Source organism: Fusarium subglutinans, assembly GCF_013396075.1.
Source record: "Fusarium subglutinans strain NRRL 66333 chromosome Unknown NRRL66333_c0000002, whole genome shotgun sequence".
NCBI classification, from domain to species: Eukaryota; Fungi; Ascomycota; class Sordariomycetes; order Hypocreales; family Nectriaceae; genus Fusarium; species Fusarium subglutinans.
In genome coordinates, this window is record NW_023502065.1 from 424582 (window position 1) to 444242 (window position 19661).

General features: G+C 49.4%; 11 protein-coding genes across 11 annotated transcripts; 4 read left to right on the forward strand and 7 right to left on the reverse strand.

Annotated features, from left to right (window-relative positions):
* Positions 1-57: 57 nt before the first annotated feature.
* Positions 58-1121, reverse strand: FSUBG_465 (uncharacterized protein; the record flags this gene model as incomplete). The annotated part of the gene is made up of 3 exons (XM_036682662.1): positions 58-582; positions 626-641; positions 691-1121. 3 exons carry the CDS (start codon positions 1119-1121, stop codon positions 58-60), a joined length of 972 nt encoding a protein of 323 aa, XP_036543988.1.
* Positions 1122-1600: 479 nt separating this feature from the next.
* On the reverse strand, positions 1601-3001 carry FSUBG_466 (transforming growth factor-beta-induced ig-h3; the record flags this gene model as incomplete). Its single annotated transcript, XM_036682673.1, has 3 exons — positions 1601-1958; positions 2016-2476; positions 2531-3001. 3 exons carry the CDS (start codon positions 2999-3001, stop codon positions 1601-1603), a joined length of 1290 nt encoding a protein of 429 aa, XP_036543989.1.
* A 634-nt stretch (positions 3002-3635) lies between these two features.
* FSUBG_467 (cercosporin resistance) lies at positions 3636-4481 on the reverse strand (the record flags this gene model as incomplete). The annotated part of the gene is made up of 1 exon (XM_036682684.1): positions 3636-4481. One exon carries the CDS (start codon positions 4479-4481, stop codon positions 3636-3638), a length of 846 nt encoding a protein of 281 aa, XP_036543990.1.
* Positions 4482-4538: 57 nt separating this feature from the next.
* Positions 4539-5303, reverse strand: FSUBG_468 (cercosporin resistance; the record flags this gene model as incomplete). The annotated part of the gene is made up of 1 exon (XM_036682695.1): positions 4539-5303. The coding sequence occupies one exon, from the start codon at positions 5301-5303 to the stop codon at positions 4539-4541; it is 765 nt and encodes a 254-aa protein (XP_036543991.1).
* A 2527-nt stretch (positions 5304-7830) lies between these two features.
* Positions 7831-9079, forward strand: FSUBG_469 (uncharacterized protein; the record flags this gene model as incomplete). The annotated part of the gene is made up of 4 exons (XM_036682706.1): positions 7831-8113; positions 8187-8551; positions 8604-8644; positions 8695-9079. 4 exons carry the CDS (start codon positions 7831-7833, stop codon positions 9077-9079), a joined length of 1074 nt encoding a protein of 357 aa, XP_036543992.1.
* Positions 9080-9279: 200 nt separating this feature from the next.
* FSUBG_470 (gibberellin biosynthesis-related) lies at positions 9280-10197 on the reverse strand (the record flags this gene model as incomplete). Its single annotated transcript, XM_036682718.1, has 1 exon — positions 9280-10197. The coding sequence occupies one exon, from the start codon at positions 10195-10197 to the stop codon at positions 9280-9282; it is 918 nt and encodes a 305-aa protein (XP_036543993.1).
* An 866-nt stretch (positions 10198-11063) lies between these two features.
* Positions 11064-13338, forward strand: FSUBG_471 (isoflavone reductase like IRL; the record flags this gene model as incomplete). Its single annotated transcript, XM_036682729.1, has 3 exons — positions 11064-11620; positions 12696-13015; positions 13064-13338. The coding sequence occupies 3 exons, from the start codon at positions 11064-11066 to the stop codon at positions 13336-13338; spliced, it is 1152 nt and encodes a 383-aa protein (XP_036543994.1).
* Positions 13339-14012: 674 nt separating this feature from the next.
* On the forward strand, positions 14013-14558 carry FSUBG_472 (gpi anchored serine-threonine rich protein; the record flags this gene model as incomplete). Its single annotated transcript, XM_036682740.1, has 1 exon — positions 14013-14558. One exon carries the CDS (start codon positions 14013-14015, stop codon positions 14556-14558), a length of 546 nt encoding a protein of 181 aa, XP_036543995.1.
* Positions 14559-14927: 369 nt separating this feature from the next.
* Positions 14928-16048, reverse strand: FSUBG_473 (alcohol dehydrogenase; the record flags this gene model as incomplete). The annotated part of the gene is made up of 2 exons (XM_036682750.1): positions 14928-15859; positions 15919-16048. 2 exons carry the CDS (start codon positions 16046-16048, stop codon positions 14928-14930), a joined length of 1062 nt encoding a protein of 353 aa, XP_036543996.1.
* Positions 16049-16958: 910 nt separating this feature from the next.
* On the forward strand, positions 16959-18530 carry FSUBG_474 (UPF0052 domain protein; the record flags this gene model as incomplete). The annotated part of the gene is made up of 2 exons (XM_036682761.1): positions 16959-17229; positions 17308-18530. 2 exons carry the CDS (start codon positions 16959-16961, stop codon positions 18528-18530), a joined length of 1494 nt encoding a protein of 497 aa, XP_036543997.1.
* Positions 18531-18823: 293 nt separating this feature from the next.
* Positions 18824-19099, reverse strand: FSUBG_475 (uncharacterized protein; the record flags this gene model as incomplete). The annotated part of the gene is made up of 1 exon (XM_036682771.1): positions 18824-19099. The coding sequence occupies one exon, from the start codon at positions 19097-19099 to the stop codon at positions 18824-18826; it is 276 nt and encodes a 91-aa protein (XP_036543998.1).
* Between the last annotated feature and the right edge of the window lie 562 nt (positions 19100-19661).

Here is a 19661-nt window from a genome sequence, read left to right on the forward strand (position 1 = left end):
TTGTCTATAGTGCAGATCATAATAATGATTCGCTATGCAATGCATGCATCAGGCATCTCAGCTACCAAACGTATCACCTCCACTCTCAAGAAACTCCACCTCCGCTGGCGTTGCCTCCCGCCCAAGCGCCTTATTTCTATGCGGATATCTCCCAAACCTCTCAATAATCACTCTATGCTTCTCCTCAAACACTTTGCTCGTCTCACCACTTGCCTTTGCTGCTTCAGGATCCGCCTGCACAACTTCTCTTGCTTTCCTCTCATACTCATCTGCACCGCTTGTTCCCTCGATCAAGCTCAGTATATCCTGGTTCATCTGCTCAAAAGCAGCGACAGCCTTTTCGTGTGCAGATACATCCTCTGAGTGCATTAAGGGCATGTAGAACCAGGTGCGGTGAGAGAAGACCCAGCGAATCTCGGGTGCTTTATCTGGGATGCCCTGCTTGATGGATTCAAGGGATACTTGCTGTGCCAGAGGGTCGAAGTAAGTGAAGCAGATGGATGATTCCTCGCCGCGATATGAGTTGCGAGGAATTTGGTCGAGCAGAATGATCAGGCTCAGCCAGTCTAGCGAGTCCCGAGGCTGAGTAACGGACAGAAGCTCTTGCGCGGATGGCTTCAAGTACAGGGCTGAATCGAGTGCTAGGATGTGTTAGAGACGTTGTCGATCGAGAGAAAGTGTGCAACTTACACGCAGGCATCGTCGAACTCTTTGTCCGAGAAGTACCATCTCTTTTGCAGTTCTTGGGAAGCGATGATACGGTTGGCCTCCTCGGGGATATGCTCAAACCAGAAGTTTCGCAGCTCGTCAAGTTTATCATGAGTGAGATGCTCCTTGAGCCCATCCAGGTTCTTGGTCTGAGAGCCCATGTTGATAGGCTGAGACTGCTCCTGTAGCTTGAGCGTAGATGAACTGAATTGCCTTCTTCCGGATAAATATTGCTGGTAGAGCCTTGTTGGTGCTGCGACTAATGTGCCGGCCAGGGGAAGTTGAGAGATTGCGCCCCTATGATCTGAGATCCATTCAGCACTCCAGTAGCAAATAAAGATGAAGATCAACCAACATGCGAGACGACGAGCTGTAGTACCCCAAGTTGAAGGTGCTTTCACGGGCGCCCTCATAGTAAGACTTACTCGAGGGTTTGAGAAAGGGCGCAATGATTGCAAAGCCAGGGACGAAGTCTGTTATGGGAGATTGACGTCTGGTATAAGTGCTAGTTATAACAAGAAGGAACTAATCTGACGAATCAATCAGTGTAGCTGGAGCACGAAAATGGAATTGGTATCGCGATCGGAGGCGATCTCTGGCGATCCTTGCACGCGGGATCTCCACTATCGGACCCTCGCGTATCCTCGGTATTCCGAGATGGAGTCTGCATGACCAATCTTCGGCGCTTGTTCTCCCCGATTCGGTATGCGTTTATTCACATTCGCCCAAGATATTGTATAAGAAAGATGTAAATTCAGGATATTAAGCACTAATCTACTCTGACCGGGGGATTTCTGGATCTTCGAAAGACCTGCATCTGGAGCATTAAGGCGAAGAACATAGACTCGCACTAACAAGAGCTTTACCAACACGACCTCGAAGTACAAACAGCTTAAACCATCAGGAGAGCAATGACAACAGCGAAAAGACTAGCTCCTCCGGCGACAAACTTGGAGCTTGCAGCGTTGACAACAGGAGTAACTCCGGTAGGAGTGGGAGTAGTCTCTCCAGCACCAGTGGTAGCATCAGCGGTAGACGTGGCAGTAGCAAGAGCTGAGACATCAATGGCCTTCAGAGTCTTGAGGAGCTCGGGGGTGGTGTAAGTAGGCTGGCTGTCGTCGACGTAGCTGATGACCGAGAAAGGGAGCTTGGAGACGGGCGTGGCGCCAGGGAAAGCAAGGCGGTCATCAGCATCGGCAGCGGGCTTGAGATCAGCACGGTCAAAGGGGTCGTCGGCAGGGTTGAGGACACTATTGCTATCAGTACTGTACTGTACGTGGGTGGTCAAGAGCAGAAGAAAGACTTACCCATCGATAACGTGAGCGACACCGTTGAAGAGAAGAACATTGGTGAAGAGAATCTTAGCACCATTCACCCAAGCACTTCCATCCTCAGCAACAGTAAACGTCAAATCAGCGCCCTGCAGACTAGGAACGCTGACGTTGGCTAGATCAGTTGAGAAGAGGACATCATCGACAATGTGGTATTTCAACACCTCCTGCAGAGTCTTGAGATCAGCGCTCTCGAGGACTGAACCAATGGCCTCAAAGGCAGCGTCGTTGGGGATGAAGACGGTGAAGTCGGAGATGTTGACGAGGGTGGAGGAGTCGCGGTCCAGGTTGCCGAAGTTGTAAGGAAGATCAGCTGCGTTGAGAGCGGCGTTGAAGTTGAGGAGGTTGTCGCGGCGGGTAAAGAGTTGGAGAGGAGGACCGAAGCTGAGAGGCTTGTCGACTTTGTGGATGATGGCCGAGTCACCCACCTTGATATCCTGCGGATCATAGCATCAGAACCAGCTCAATGTCTGAGATGGAGTAGTACTTACGGCCTCAGTCACATAGGACAAAGTCTCTTCCCCAGAGATGACAACAACATCATCGCCATCCTTCACAATACCATTATACTGCCCACCCGTAAAGTTGCCAAACGGCTGACGATAATTGACGAAGCTCGAATCCAGCAGCGACTGCACAAACACAGGAATATCCGTAGCAACCTTGGCAGGATAATAGCCCTTGAAGACATGGTTTGACAACAGAGCACCAATGGCGATGGTGTCGTTGCGCTGAGAGATAGCTTCTCCCTCGGGAATGTCTCGGGGGACTGAGGCAAATGCATCGTTGGTGGGAGCAAAGATGGTGATGTTGCTGGCGGATGCGAGAGTCTCTGCGATGTCGGGGACGAGAGCGAGGAGCTCGGCGAGCGTAGAGAGGTCGGATTGGGAGGAGAGAATGCTGGCGAGGTCGGATTGGGCGACCACGGCGGATGCGAGGGCTGCGAGGTTGAGGAACTTCATCTTGGAGGATTTGGTGCTCAAGAGTAGAATGAAGCTGGTGATAGCTGTTAGGCTGAGAGCGATTGTGATGTTATGATGCTGAAGATGTGAAGCTGTGGGTGATGAGACTTCTCTTCTTGTTGCGCTTCTCCCTTCACTTTATACACAACATCTCCTCATGAAGCCAACCACAAACCTCAAACAAACCCCTTCCTCAATCCTAATACCTAGCATCTACCTCAAAGTCAAAGCATCATCGACTCTCGCTCATCACATCCATAACGCTCAGTGATCATGATGTTGATCCCCAACTACAAAGGTCTCACAACTCAAACACATATAAAATCCACGGTCAAAATTCACCGTCTCCATAAAAGACCCTGGGGAAAGACAAGCTTAATTGCTAGCACAGCCCTCATCGCTTATTGCACCGCCTTGGAGCCTCCCGAGAGTCGTGTACGTCATTTTGTAAGTCTACCCGTGTAAGTGACAGGACACGGATTCCCGCGCCAGAAACATCCCTGTAGATTTAACGGCTTCTAGACCCTTTCTGCAGGAGAAATATTCAAGCTACAGGGAATAAAGGTGTATGTTACTCCGTAGACTAAAGATTAATTACTAGATTGGTGTAAAGTACAGAGTCAGGAGGAATTGATTAGAAATGTCCATTGGGGCTGAGTCCTTCGATTTCCTGTTCTGCAACCTCCCTCTGCAGATTCTCCTCATAGCGCTCAATAATAATCTCGTAATCATCCAGCCAAACACCCAGCCATTCGACGGATCCTATGATCCTCGTGTTCCAGTTGCCCATGTGCGGATCGAGCCTTAGCAGCTCCTCCTTGACCGATATGAGCTTTTGCATGGCTTCTCGCACGTGCAGGGTTTCGCGGTTAAGGATTTGACTGTATGTGTTTCCCGGTGCAGACACTGCCACGAAGACTTTGATGAGGATGGAAAGTGTGTAGCTCACCGCTGGGCCGAAGCAGAGGGACGGAAGGGATAGGATTGTCGAGGCGTCCATTTCGAGGACTATGGAGATGGCGAGGTGGCAGGCTTCCACTATGGAGTGCAGGGCTGTTGCTGCTGTTGGGGTTATGGGACCGCGGGCAAAGTCGTGGACGCCGATTCTTTCGGAGATGTAGGGGGATGTGAAGAGGGTTTTGTTGGTGGTTGTGTGAAGAACTGGTTCGTTGACGTGTATTGCGACGAGCATTCGCCAGAAACGAAGCTGAACATCGCCCGCGAGAGGTCTGTTGCTCAGCTCGTTCAAATCATTGTAGATCTGACCCCTCGTGGCCGCTACAACGTCAGAGTTGACGTCGAGAAACGTGCGAGTATTGCAGAGCTCAAGAGAGCTAGCAACCTTTGCGTGAAGTCGAATCGTATAAAGCATCTCCAAGAACAACGGATCCGACCCGTCAGCCTCCAACGCCCCCAGAGCCTTATAATGCGCCGTTCCCCAATCAAAATTATGCACCCTCCTCAGCCCGACAGCCTTCATCGTAGAAGTCATCCACCCCGCCAGCCAAATCTTCTGCATCTCCAGCGTCAGCGGCCCCTAGATGCGGAAGAACCACGCCGGTGCAGAAGTCTGCATCTCCGCACCTCCAAGGCCAAGCTCCACGCTGAGATCGTGTGCCAGCGAGACAAGCTGGTTCGGGTTCCCGTGATTGCAGTCCAGGGAGGGTCTGATCCAGAGACCGGTTATTAGCGCGGCTTGGATCAGATCTAGGGAGGGCCGTTTGAGACCGACAGCTGCTTGGCCGAGGATTTCAAAGGTCTTGATTCGTAAGTCTTCCTGCGTTTGGGGATCGATCTCGGCGGAGGAGGGGGACATGGTGAAGGCCAGCATGGATATGAGCTTGACGGGGGCTCCTGCCCTGAGGGAGTCTAGCCATGAGCGTGCTGAGGTGGTGTCGACGGGAGGTATAAGGTACCAGAACTGTCCAGCGGTTGTTGAGCAGACTTGTAGACATCGAAGCTGAGTATCGTAGTCTAGACGAGAATTCAGAAAGCCGAGTTCGGATGGCTTAGCACTTGTCTGCGGCCAAGCTCCATCAGAGAACACAGAAGTAGCCCTCGTCGAAGCAGCATAAGTCGACAACCCCAGAGTCGAATTGGTAGCACCATCAAGCTTATCCTGTAGATTCCTAACCTGCTCCTCCAGCTCAGCAATCCTATCTCTCTGCCACTTTCTCGCAGCAGGGACACAAGTGAGACTGTAACGAGAGCATCGCTCACAGATGGATGACTCTCCGGGGGATGGTTCGCACTTGACTTTGAGAGCCTGGCAAGCTTCGCAGGCACGAGATCTCTTCTTCATGGTGGCATAGCTGCGAGCATTTTCGGGGGTCGTGTAAGTGAGGACTTGGGGGGCCTTTATGAAGGAGTCATGGTGGCTTAGCACTTGGTAGGTTGTATTGTAGATGGTTGATTGCTGAGGATTGCGGGGTGGTTGCCACTACTGGATCGTCATAACTGAGCAGAGCGCTGGAGCTATTTGACGGAGGCCATGAGTAAACTACTAGACTCAGAATTATTGTTTTGGTGCAACTTGTGTTGTGGTGGCACTCAGTGGGCGGGCAACATTTCTTTTGGTTGCTTGAGGATGGATGCTTTCCCAAACATTCACCCTACACCTTCAATGCCTATTTCCTATCACTCTGTTACTGGGCTTTGTGCAGTACTTCTCTTGAGTATCAGCTTTGAACAACCTACGTATAAATTATTATTGAAATAGTAGTGTTTCTCTATCCATGTAGCCATTATGGACACTTAGATGGTATGGCACTGGCGAATACTCAACGACAAACCATCACTTACAAGCTTGAATTGAATGTCAAGGTAAGGCCACTATAAACAGTACATGATCAACAAAGCTAAGGTACCTACAGAAAACTCTCAATAATTTTGCACAGCCCCGTAAGGTAACTCTACAAATGTACTTATAAAGGCAATGCTTGTTTTTAGTTATACACGGATGAATCAATACCCTTTGACCAGACACACAATGACAAACTTGAACGTTTCCATGTACGATTTTCATTGATCCTGATTTCACGGGTAAATAGAGTGTTGAATTGACGAGGAATAGCAGTCCGAGTGTAGATTCTCTGTGATAGGTAAACTTCACTTTATTGAATGGCTGCGAGAGTGCGGTTGGATATGAGGCAGTGAGGGTTGAGCTCTGCTGAAAGAGAATCGATGACATCATAGTCATTCGAGCATCATCTCCGCGTTGAATTGTTGGTAATCTCAATGGATGACATGTCCCTCCAATTATATACAAGCATGACTCTTCGCTGCATTGACCGCGCATCAACTCTTCAAATCCATTTCTGCAACAGCTTCATCTTTGGGAGCCGTAGCGGAGCCGAAGACAGGGTCCAGGTTTTATCGGGCATGCCTACAAGATCCGTCCAGTGTCACAAAGAATGTTAGGTAGCAATCGGATGATCTGCTTTCTTTTGCTAGGGTATATTATATGCAAACTTTCTTTTTTGTCCTCTCCACGCTTCAAAATGCAAGTGGTGATTCCTCAACTCATCAAGATACTTGTAACTTTAGAGGACACATCCACTACCTACAGCCTCACCAAGCCCTACAGCGGCCGCTATCAATAGCGTACGAAACACGCCGAATATGCACGTGGCATGTTTCACAGTGCACTGGACTCACTAAGACCATTGGTTCAGGCTTGAAGCTAGAAGACATCTGTTCCACGACCGGTGCATAATTATAGTGCTAGACCCTGATCGTCCGCTATTGAGGCAACGAGGATGTTGAGCCGCAATTTGGAGCTGGGAACAGAGATGAGACGAGATCTGGTCAGTTGTGAGAGCTCATTTGTGCGAGATTGGATCTGCTGTTTTGCTTTTGCACAAGTTTCTTCACCAGGAGAGACCCGCTGTAGATTATGGCCTGGAAGAATGATCTATCTGCATCAAGGAACCACCTTGTTTGACCAACATTGAAAGTACAAAATCTCCATTTGCTGTTCTGTTAAAAATTTAGCATGGATATTATGATCGGGCTCCTTCGCTCCTCATACCAGCCCCGGATCTTCACCGAGCAACCCCTCCGACAATTTTCGCAAAAGCATCAACCTCTTCCCTGCCACTCACCACAAGATTCGATAGTGTCAAGCTCGTCTAGTCGGCATATTTCTTTTCTCACAGAAGGCGAGGACCTGGCGGTAATATGCGGCCGGCGACAGGGGCCTACCTGACTCGAAGAAGAGTGTCACTCCATGATCCGTGATGCGTACTACCACTGAAGCATTTCTCAAGACGTTTTCTGGAACATCTGTTTGTTTCACGCGTAGGGCTGTCAAGCGACTTGATCTCAGCTTTAGTTAACTTCGTGACAGCGTCAATATCTTCTGCAATGTTTTCATTCTTCGTGAAGACGACTCGCAAAACACTCCAAAAGCATACTCGTCTATCTCTTACCAACCATGCACGAACCCCATATAAAGCACCAGCAGATATGCAGCCCTGAGGACCTCTGGATGATAGCCTCCAACCCGCCGTCCAACCAAAGGCCAGACTGAGATCGAGTCTCGGCTCATGCTCTGGGATCCCCTGCCGAAGATCGATCGCTGCGGATCCTGAGAATGGATGCTTCGTCTGTGCCTTTTACCCTTCAATAGGATCAACGTTATTAGTTGGGCGCAGGCATCAGGATCCGCAAGATCTGAATGTTTAGCGGCGATGTTGTGTTGGCTATGTATGTGGGCTTCCCATCGTGTGCTTACTATCTCGCTCGTTTCTATTCTTGCCGTCCTTTCGCTTTTCAAATCCTTTGCTGAGTGCTTCTAATCGCCCGAGTTCAGTCACACAGTTGTCGCCATGGGGGATTTGTGGAAAGGACCGAACTTTGTCGAGGTCGATGCGGGCGAGAATGACATGAACATTGCGAGTATCGCTTGGGGAATCTCGCTTGGAGTCGGGCTGTTCACGTTCACCAAAGGAATACAGCAAACCATCAAATCATGGAGGCGAGGATGCAGGATGAATCACTATATCATACTGTTATGGCTGGAATGGACGAGCAGCTGTATCATGAGCGCTGTTACTTGGTGCTATCTACGAAATTATATCCCCGGCGGGTTTCCGGTTTTCTTTACTTTAAGTAAGTCATACCACTTGTATCATATCGTGCTGGTGTCCATGGCGTTGCCAGAGCAGAGGCTAACAGTGTGTAGTTTTCCTATGGTGTATCCAACTTCAAGCACTCATTCAAATCATCATCAACCGAATCGCAATCCTCATGGTCAACCGACAAAATGCAAAGCGACTCAAGATATACTCCTTTCTCATCATATTATGCGTCAACGTCAGTGTATTCACAATTTGGATCCCAGCTCGGCTTCAAGTTAACAAGACTTGGATCGACATCAACAAAGTCTGGGACAGAATCGAGAAGGTCATCTTTTTATTGGTTGATGCAGGACTCAATTTGTACTTTATCCACCTTGTGAGGTCGAGGCTCATTGCGAACGGCCTGACCAAGTACACTCGACTGTTTCGCTTCAACTTGGGCATGATCGCTGTGTCGATGACTATGGATGTATGCTTCCATCGCCCCCTGAGCTGCTGCTGCAGATACTAATTCTGACCAGATCCTTCTTATCGCAATGATGTCCCTGCCAAACGACATTGTGTAAGTCATGCTAGCTCAAACCTCTTAGCATTACTAACTCGCTATCACAGTTACGTTCAGTTCCATCCTCTAGCATACCTCGTCAAACTCCACATCGAAATGAACATGGCAGACCTCATCATCAAAGTAGTCAAGGCCAGCAACAACAGCGACTATCCCGACTATTCCGGTTCCAGATCCCACAGCACCCAAAAGAAGAGCTCCAAGCAGACCGGGAAAAGCAAAATACCATCGGCAATGTTTGTTGGCGGCAACACTACGTTTATCGAAGCGAATACCGACGATATACAGCTGGTAGATCGATTGGAGGGAGGCATTCAAAAGACCACACGGACGGAAGTTGTTGTTAAGCAGGCGAGAAGATCTGAGTACGACGATGTGGCTAGCGATACGGGGTCAACGCGGCAGCTACAGAGGGAGCACTTTACGGTATGAGGACAATGAAGCAATTGGGCTTGGCTTTTCAAAAGCTGCATGCCACGAGATGGTGAAAGTTTCGATACTCACAGACAACTGTTACCGTATCTGTTGATTCAGGATAACTATATACGATACCCCTTGATTTTAGTTTGATAGAGCCATTATAATAATATAACCGAAGCGCGATAGGAAACTGGAATTGTATTATGCTATGCTTAGTTCATGTACATTGCAAGCCACTCCAAGAACTGATCCGGCTCCCTCTGAAAGTACGTATATCCATCCCACCTCTTATCCGTCCCCTCAATCCACTTCAACTTCTTGTCCTGGATAGGAATATTATCATAAACAGACTGAACATCCTTCGGCGTCGTGCATGGATCATCGCGGACCTGGTACAGAAACGTCGGCACATTGGCGTGCTTCGCATCAGTCGGCGGCGACAATTGACTTATATGAAAACTCGTCTTCATGAAGAATTGTCGATCAGCTTCTTCCATGTACGATGCCGGAGCGCCCATTCTGTCAAGCATCACCGCGATGGAGGAGCCGGCTGATATAGGCTGCGGCGCAATCATGCATCTTACGCCTTTGAAGGCTTCAGGGCGATGTCTCATCGCCGAGAGTGTTGCGTTTGCCCCGGCGCAGCGACTAAATAGTCCAATCGTCATATACTTCGTATCATCCCTTCCACGAACATATTTTAACGATCCAAGAACATCGCGCCATTCAAAGAAGCCAAAGAGACCTTGGTTTCCACTTCCACTGAGTCCATGATTCCTGAGATCATACGCAAGGACATTATACCCTGCATCATGAAGAATCTTGTAATCTGGAATGAAACTTACTTCAAAGTCATTTCCAGGCATAAGCTGATTCCAAGGTTCGAGATGCGAAGGGATACCGGCGCGGTTGAACCAGTGAGGATGGTTGGCGATGATGATCTTGTTGGAGCCCTTGCAGGGGATGAACCAACCTTCCAAAGGGACGCCATCATCGGATGGGAAATAGACATCTTCGAATTCGAGGCCTTCTTCATTTGGATAGTGCATTATCGGTGCAAGGTCCCATCCCCTGAAGTCGTCGACCACGGCCTTGATAGTGGCCTTGATCTCTGCGTCTGTTGGGGCCATGATTGTGAATGTTTGTAAATTTACGAGAATGAATTGGGGCTGTGTATCCTGAGTCTAGAGGCCCAACATATACTTGGATACGACTGAATGAGTTTGTCTTCATGCTGATGTACTTGAATCCTTCGCGCGTTTTCGCTTTTGACCCGGGTTTATCACAGGCCATGGCACTCATTCCGCTTCTTTATCACCGCTTATCCCCATTTCTGGTCCAGGATTCTGCATATTGTCAGCATCATAGACTGCGCTCACGACTCCATTCTGGGATCGTCTCATGATGTTTTGAACGGATAAATCGAAAGTACAAACTTAAAATTCTACAGGGTTACATGAAGGATTCAGGCTAGAAAGTCACAAACGGAAATCGGCAGATGAGTACAGCATTGTATCTGGAAATCACGACATTGTCTAAGCAAGAGCCTAATTCAATTACCCAACATGTTCGATATGTCACTTATGCCTGATAAACAGCTGAAGACAGAGGATATTCGGTCAATTTCGTTCCAGTACCAGGCCTAAAGTTGGGCTCCTTATACCACTCCTCGCAGTCTCAGCCAGTTCTTTTACCTTGGAGAACTCGAACTGAGGTTGGTCCAGAAGATGAAAAATGCCTTGTGCATAGTCCTCTGAGATTTTATAAACCTGCGCCAAGTACTTTCTCTATGCTTCTGCCAGTTTCAAGTCTTGTTCGAAACAGCTTGATTGCTTACCTAGATCTCGAGAAGCTTGATGCGGCAAAGACCCTTGGCTGTGTTTTAGCAAGTGTTCTTCTTCTCCTGCTCTCTCATAACCCTCGCCCACAGATCTAGGCGAGTCTTCAATACCGGGAAACATGCTACCAGCCGAAAAGCAGCCTGTCCCACATCACGATGGAAGTTCTCCGGGTTTTTGTCAAGCACCAATCTTCCAGACTCCTTCATCAGGAATTGCGATCGCAGCCAAACCTTTGTGACATCAAAAAGATCAAGCCCGAGTTTATCAAGATCCGCTTGTCTAGAATCCATGGACTGAACATAAGCTGCCTACTCAATCTCATCCCCCTTCTCGATAACCTCCCAGAGATCTCTCTTGGAGTGATCAGGATCCTCACCACACATTTGCATAGCTTTACTGTCAGTGAGCTTCTTCTGACCGTGCTTTGCGATGAAGTGGTATTTGATGTAGACAAACTCTCCGTTGGAGTCTACCTACTTGAAGGTGTGGCAGCCGTAGCTATGGTTAAAGCGCCACCCTTGGGGAGTTCCGTGATCGCTGAAGAACATGAGACCTGCATTGTCAGCTTCTGGGGTGTTGGCGAGGAGGTCGAGGAGGGCGTCGTGATCGAGGAGGAAGTTTGTTGGTTTGCAGGATTGAGAGCGAATGACGTCTGGTCCCTGGATGGGGTCGCGGCAGAAGAAGACGGGCTGAAATGGGGTCAGTATGGCATGTGAGGAGTATAGGTGATGCGAGGGACTAATTTTGGGCCGACGATGTCATATTTACCCTCTATTGTGTAGAGTTTGAGGTGAACCCTCGACGGTTACGAGCCTCGTCTGGGAACTCTCGGCGAAGAGTTACAGTAGAGAATCTGACAAAGACAGGTGTCTTTTCTCCGACAGATGACAAGAATTTGGCTTTCTAGGAGGTTGGTAAGTTGGCTGTTAACGCGAGTTCCCCGTGGTTTCGACTTCAAGTGAGTTCAGATATATCCTGGGTACACTCGAAGTACCCAAAGGCACCAGAGCCACAAGGGTGAACCATGCCTACCTTACTTAGCATGTATCAGTCGGATGCAAGTACGGGCGGGGAGTTATATGCTTACGCTCGAGGTCTTGGATCTGCTGAAGGTCTGTTGCTTCCCATCTCTGAGTCATTCCAGTCAAGTTTCTCCAATGTTGAGCAATTCACTGGTCTTGAGTCTTGAGCAAACGCTTAGTTGGCTTCGATATCTTCGGGCTCCAAGATAAGGTCGATAAGACTCGGTTAAGAAATGGGTCTTTGACCAATATCACACTACTCGATGTTCCCGAGACAATCTCGCTTCCTTGATGACGAAAGCAGCTACTGCGATCTGGTGGTGGTCAGTAAATCTACCCGAAATGAGACATTCCAGTCAGAAACTTTACCCTATAACAACAAACTGCGCCAATTCTCATACATAAATAAACAGAAAGAAGACCGTATTAACCGCCCTTGAGACTGAGTGATACAAGATGCCATATCCAAAAGTATTCCCAAGTTTCATACTCCAGGCTCAGCTTCAAGTGGCGGAAGCGCCCAGGGGTTGAACAACAACGGCATATCTCGTTCCTGGCCCTGGTCAAAATAACTTACTTTCCTTAGCGTGCGGATCGACCAGATCTGGACCTCCCGGCCCTGAAACTCTATCCGAACACAAGTCTCGATCTCAGACATTCACTGGAATTCGACCAAGCATTGGCGGCCAACACAATTTCCCAATGCGTTTAAGGCTTAAGCAAGGACTTAGGACGGAGTAGCTCGGCTAACTCAGCAAACAACAGACTCCGTGCTCAAGACGAGCTACGCAAGACAAACCTCGAATGGACATCGATCCATATCGGCTTCTTTCTTGATTTCTGGGGCTCCTCCAAATCAGCTGCGAAATCAAACCTGCACACTCCTTCAACCTTTGTTGATATCAAACATCGAGCCGCTGCTATTCCAGGATCTGGAGACGTACCTGTCACGTTTACGTATAGTAGAGATGTAGCCAAGTTTGTTGCTGCACTTCTCAACCTTGACAAATGGGATGAAGCTACGTATAGCATTGGTGATAAAGTCACATTCAACGAGCTGGTCAAGATTGCCGAAGAAGCGACAGGTACGTGACAAGCTTTATGGCTCAAGCTCGGGATGCTAATTTTCGTAGGCGACAAGTTTAAGGTTGTTTATGATAGTGTTGAGACGCTGGAGAAGGGAGAGTTGAGTGAGCTGCCAGGCCATGAGGCGATGTTTGCCAATATTCCTGCACCCAAGGCCGTCATGAAAAAGGTCATGTCTGCCTATGGTTTGTTGGCAGAGAGCGGTGGTTTCAACTTGGATGAGAGCAAGGCTCTGAACAAGGACTTTCCTAATATCAAGCCTATTACCGTTCGGGAATTTCTGGAAGATGCTTGGGGTAGCCCGGCCAATATTTTGTCTTAGATCTAGATCCTTATTTCGTTCAGCCCTTTGCCAGTGCGAGATCAAAGCCGCGTTTGTTCCTGGCCGATCTCCAATGACATCAACTACTCCCCTCACTAGTCTTGGCACAATAAACTCTTCCGAAACATCTCATCTTGAAATCTCGAACGCCGACCGTCACAAAATAACAGATTCTGGTAATATGCCCTGAATATCAAGCCATGCGCCGCAAAAACCGGAGGCGGCTATCTTCAAAGCTGCAAAACGCCGGGCGCATCAAGAAGAGGCACTTGGTCACTGCAGCAACATCTTCAAAAATAGCCGACGCTGCGAGAGAAAAAGAGGCTTGACACTTTGTAGGAATTGGAAATGATGTTGGGGGGAGTAGATGGTTGCGGGTGGTGGAGTAGATGCATCGTGGCTGGAATGTCTTTGGCGTTTTTGAGCGAAGCCGCCGCACGCGGCATCAGAGAGGAACGACAATGAAGAGAGACGATCGAAAGGCAAAGTTTTTCGTTGGGAGCCTGAGAATGGTATGCATATAAACCCTCGAGGGCTTGGTATGTCTCGCATTTCTCTTCCTTCACCTCTCCTCACACTCTCAAACAGATACAGTTTCACCAACATCGTCACTCGTTGCAACATCACCAACCTCTCGCTTCAACACATACAACTCCAACTCCAACTTCATAAAGATGAAGAAGTTCTTGCTCGTCGCCCTCTCAGCCACCGGCGTTCTCGCCGTCCAATACTCCCCCAGCTTTCCCCTCCTCGCAGTCCGTCAAGTCGTAGAGGTTCCCTGCGCCGACCAGAACCTCAAGGACTGCGGCACCGGCTGCATCCAGACCGACTGGACATGCTGTCCTAGCAAGGCAGGCGGATGCCCTCCTACAGCTTACTGCGAAGTCGGGTCGAACCAGCAGTACGGATGCTGTCCTAAAGGCAGTGTCTGCAATGGCGAAGGCGGTGGTACTACTCGTGCCGATACGACTACTATTGTTCAGGGTGGAGGCGGCGCGGAGACTCAGTCTCCTATCTTGGAGGGATCTTCGACTGCTGTTATTGTTCCTCCTCCCGTTGATACTGCCTCTGTTCCTCCTGTTGTCCCGAGCCCTGCTACGCCGGTTCCCGTGCCTGGAACACCATACCCCACGCCCAGCACGGTTATCGTCAATGAAGGATCGTCGAAGAAGTTCAGTTTGGTTGGTGTTTTGGCTGGTATCGCTGCACTCATCTTTTGAGACAGAGGCGTTTTCTTTGTCGCGAGAATGGAATAGGCTGCTTCTTTCATTAGAGTGATGGCCTGGGATGAACGGATATGGTTGGAGGACTGAGCAAACAGTTTTAGTAGGTGAGCTGTGTGTGACACGCTTGACTGTCCAATGGAATGTAATTACTTGAAATCAATTGAGAGATATTGATGTACTCGCTGAACTTCTGAGATAAGGTTGTGGGTAGTTAAAAGAGGCTTGTCGGTGTCTAATCAAACAATCTTGCCGAGATGGACGAAACTTGGTCATGCGAAAAAGGTGGTATCTATTAATTCTATGTATCATAAGTTAAAGCCAGAGACACATGTATCCCGGCATTATATTCTCATAAATCATCGCTTACTCAATCTTGACGCAGACCTTGCCCTGGTGCTTGCCAGACCACTGGTACTCATAAGCCTCGCGGAGCTGCTCCAGAGAGAAGATCTTAGGGTCAACAACAGGTCGAAGCTTATCAGGGTTGGCCTCAACAGCACGGCACATATCTTCCATCTGAGCACGGCTTCCAACAAGGAGACCTCGGGTAGTGCAGAGGTTGGAAAGGCAGTCGAGGAAACCAGGGTCGTTCTTGCCAGTACCGCCAACGAAGCCGATGATGGAGATGACACCGTCGATCTTGATAGCGTTGAGGGACTGCTTCATGGATGCAGGGCCAGCAACCTCGATGACATGGTCGACACCAGCACCGCCGGTGAGCTCCTTGGCCTTGGCTCCCCATTCAGGAGTCTCGCGGTAGTTGATGATGTGGTCAGCACCAAGCTTCTCAAGAAGCTTAGCCTTCTCAGCAGAGCTGGTAGTAGCGATGACCTTGGCACCAGCAGCCTTGGCGAACTGAACAGCAAAGATACTGACACCACCAGTACCCTGGGTAAGAACCCACTGGCCAGGGAGGAGCTTCTTGCCCTCGAGACCGTACAGACCGTTCCAGGCAGTGAGACCAGCGCAGGTGAGAGTTGCAGCCTCATGGAAGTCGAGGTTGGAGGGCATGGGGACAAGACCGTGCTCATCAAAGGCACCAATGGTGCGGAAAGTTCCGTCAGTTACACCACCGAGACCGGTCTGGATGCTGAGCTGGTCGAGAGATCCGCCGATGTGGCCCTGGTTGAAGAGAGTGACGACCTTGTCGCCGGGACGGAAGCGGGTGACGTTCTTGCCGACGGCGAGGACAGTGCCGGCGCCATCGGAGCCGGGGACGACGCCGTCCTTGGCGGGGAAGGGGTACTTTCCGAGAGGGAGGATGAGATCGCGGTAGTTGAGGGAAGCACCCTGGACTGCGAAGTAAGTGTTAGAAGATTGTGGTGAAGTGTGATGATGTGAACTTGGGACTTACTCTTGACGAGGACTTGGCCGTCACCGAGCTCGGGAACAGACTCCTCGCTGAACTTCAGACCGCTAAAGTCCTTGCCATCACGGGAGGGGATGGTCCATTGCTTGACAGTCTTGGGAATAGATTGAGCCATTGTGAAGTATTGTGTAAGGGTCGAATTGTATGAGTATGATGATGATACCGACTAACAACGACGCTTGATCTCGTCTATATATACTTGCCAATCGATCAGATAATAAGAAAAATCTTTAAAAAGAAACCATTAAGGTAATTCTCGAAACATGCAGATTTGTAAGGAACCAACGTCTGTGCATGAGATTTGTAACCCATCCTCCAGCCTTGCGATCCATACCATCATCCATCACTGACGTAACTCTTGACGTTTTGCCGTGATAGCTCTTCTCCAGTTGTGGCAAAGCTTCAACTGCCGGGCCATGGGAGCCAATGACGGGCTTGGGACTAAGAGTTCCGAGTTCCACTTGTTTCTGTAGATAATGAAGCCATCATGTTTTTTTTCTTTCTCTTTTGCGGTCCATTGCCCGCGCTGTACCCACACGGATCCGAAGTGTCAAAGCTTCTTGGTCCCGGTTCGAGAGTTATGAGCCGGCGGTTGCTCGGGGGGTTACCGCTTTTGGTGATGTTGATGTTGACGTTGATGTTGGAGTGTGCAAAAGTCATTGGAGGGTGTGCCACGTTGTTGCATGACTCGTGGGTTTCATGCAGCAATTGAGCATATGCATGAGTGAGTAAGTGAGTTTGGAACATGGTAGTAACAGCCTTGTATCGGATCGAAAATACTACGGCCACTGTAAGATTGAAGTAAGAACTTCATCAATTGGAACACATTATCAGCTGCAAACCCGTCGCAATTGGAAATAATTGGGTCATGAAGCAATAACGTTACCGGGGCTTTGCTGTACAATCGAGAATGCCCCGCTAGCCGTCATCTGTCATCATCAACACCATCTCCAGATTCTCAATCCGTCCCCATTCTGCGCCAGAAAGCAGAAATCACATAATTCCCCCGACTACCCACCCAATCAATGGCAAAGGCACAGATCAACCTTAATGGCCTTGGTCTACAGCTCCCAAGCTCCAGTGGATCCTCAGCACCGCCGACCCCTCGCCGGCCCCTCACTCCAGCGGCACCACCGACGGGCATAGTGGTCTTCTCAGGTGGTAGCGCCGCTAACAACCTCGTCGATGTCTTCGAGAGCGTTCGAGAAGCGAATCAGTGCACGCTGAGCTACGTGATACCCATTTCTGACAATGGCGGTAGCAGTAGTGAGATCATTCGTGTCTTTGGTGGACCTGGTATGTTACGTTCCCATTTCCACGTGGCTCTTCTATATGCTGTGTATGGGCTTAGTGTTGACTGACAGGGTTATCTAGGTATCGGAGATGTGAGGTCCCGACTTGTTCGTCTTATTCCGAATGATGGAGGTTCTGAGACGAGAGCTATCAAGCACTTCTTCAATCATCGCTTGCCAAAAGTCTACACTGCGGCAAGATCAGAATGGTTTGAGATTCTAGAAGCGACGCACCCTCTCTGGAATGACATCTCATCGCCCAAGAGAGAACTCATCAGATCTTATCTGAATAGCTTCAATCTCGAGGTTGTCAAGCGCATGAAACCCAGCAGTCGCTTTGACTATTCCGGGGCTAGCATTGGAAACCTCTTCCTCACAGGTGCCCGTCTCTTCACCGGTAGTTTCGAAGCTGCCATCTACCTGTTAAGCTCAATATGTTCAGTGCCAGATAGAATAGCAGTCCTTCCAGCCCTCAACACCAACTTTGCTAGCCATATCGCCGCTGGCCTTGAAGATGGCACGATAATCACAGGCCAGAACGACATCTCGCATCCCAGCGCTCCAACCGCCGCTGTGCCTGGAGCATCAGCTGGTGTTCACAGCCCAACGGTATCACGACAGGAGCAAACATGGGATCAAGACCATCACCATGTTGAAGACGCGAATCTACCAGGAACGCTACCTGCATTGCGCCGACCAGCCATTGCCTTCTCCAAAGAGCAAGAAGAAGACCTACCCGCAAGGATTGCGCGAGTATGGTACATCAACCCATATGGCGAGGAGATCAAGATGCCCGCCAATCCAAGAGTCCTCGACGCCCTTCGATCTGTTCACAGCGTAGTGTACAGCATCGGCTCCCTCTTCACATCATTAATCCCAAGTCTTGTCCTCCGCGGCGTTGGTGATGCCATCGTCAATCCGCAAGTGCGCAATAAGATCCTCATTCTCAACGGCACAACCGATCGCGAGACCGGTCCTTCAACGGCGCCTTTCACAGGGTTAGACTTTGTTGGAGCTATCGCAAATGCGCTCGCTGATTCAAGAGGTCTGCCCAAACCTATGGAGGAGGAGTACAGCCAATATGTGTCGCATGTCATTTACATCGAAGGACAGACCTCGCCGAAGGTAGATAAACCACTGTTTACACAGTTGGGTATCGATGCGACGAGGTTGTATGGTCCCAAGGATGAGAAGGGAAGAGGTGGACGATATGATGCCAAGGCTTTGACTCAGGCGCTTGAGACTATCATTGGAAGAAAGGATGCGCGGTCGGATAGGAGTCGACGAAATACTCTGGTGGGTTAAATGTTAACGGATAACTGAGGGTGCTATTTTGAGACTTGTATGGGGTGATAAGGAACTCTGTTCACAGAGGTGGGATCATCAGCCATAGAGCAAGATGAGTCGATCAAATATGATAAACATAGAAAAAAATGTATTAGATGGTATATCGCCGTGGTATGCATTCAAACTCCAGGTCTGACCGTAATGCCGTTTCCACCACAACTGTCAAAGACGCCAATCGCCCAATTCCAACCCAACCAAACCCTTTCCAAGGACTCATTCCCAAGGCCGTAACCCAATAGTTCCTCCGCTCATCAGACATCAGCCGGCGAAAAGAGCAAGTATGCCATGACAACAGGCCACGCCGTCGATAATAGCAAGGCTCCCATAACTGAACCAAATGACATTCTAACGCGATCGTAGGGACCCTTCCATCGGTCGATCAGAGCGCAGGTGCTGAAGATCATGGCGCAAGCGTAGAGCGACGATGCCCAGAAGATGCCGAGGAACATGTCCGCATGTCGATCTTGAGGACTGAGGATGTCCTTGGAAGTGTCGGGGACGAAGGTTGAGGAGAGATTGTTACCCATTGTGAGGGATGTAAGTGGTGTGTTGTATGCAAGTATGTGTGGGTTTTAGTATGAGTGAGTGGGTGGGTTCAAGTGGTGGAGGTTGAGTTGCAGCAAAATCCTTCGAATTAAAATGGTAAGGGTTATTAAGTCACTCGCCAGCGAGGAAGAGAAAAGAATAAAGAGAGATTTTTCAGCAAAGACGCAAGCTCGTTCTTTGAAGAACCTAAGAGCGAATGGCTCTGACAAAAGAGAGGAACATGTCGCATGAGACCCTACAGGGGTTATACCACCCATCACAGCTGCAGCCAATGGGAGTCTCAGGGCTGCGATTCACTGAGGACGGGGCCAAGACGACCCGGTCGCGGATGCGTCTCGTTGGTTGAAACATCTGCGACTCTGCAACGCGGGGACCAATTGAGGATATTCCTTAAGCGCGCGCCGTCTTGATCACAGCTTTTAGTTGCGAGCTGATGATGAGGCCATTCACATTGTCACAGCCATTTATTATAAACTCTATTTCCCTCCTCTCACTTGGTCTCTCTCTCTCTCTCTATATTCCGCAAGACCGTTTCTTTTCTTG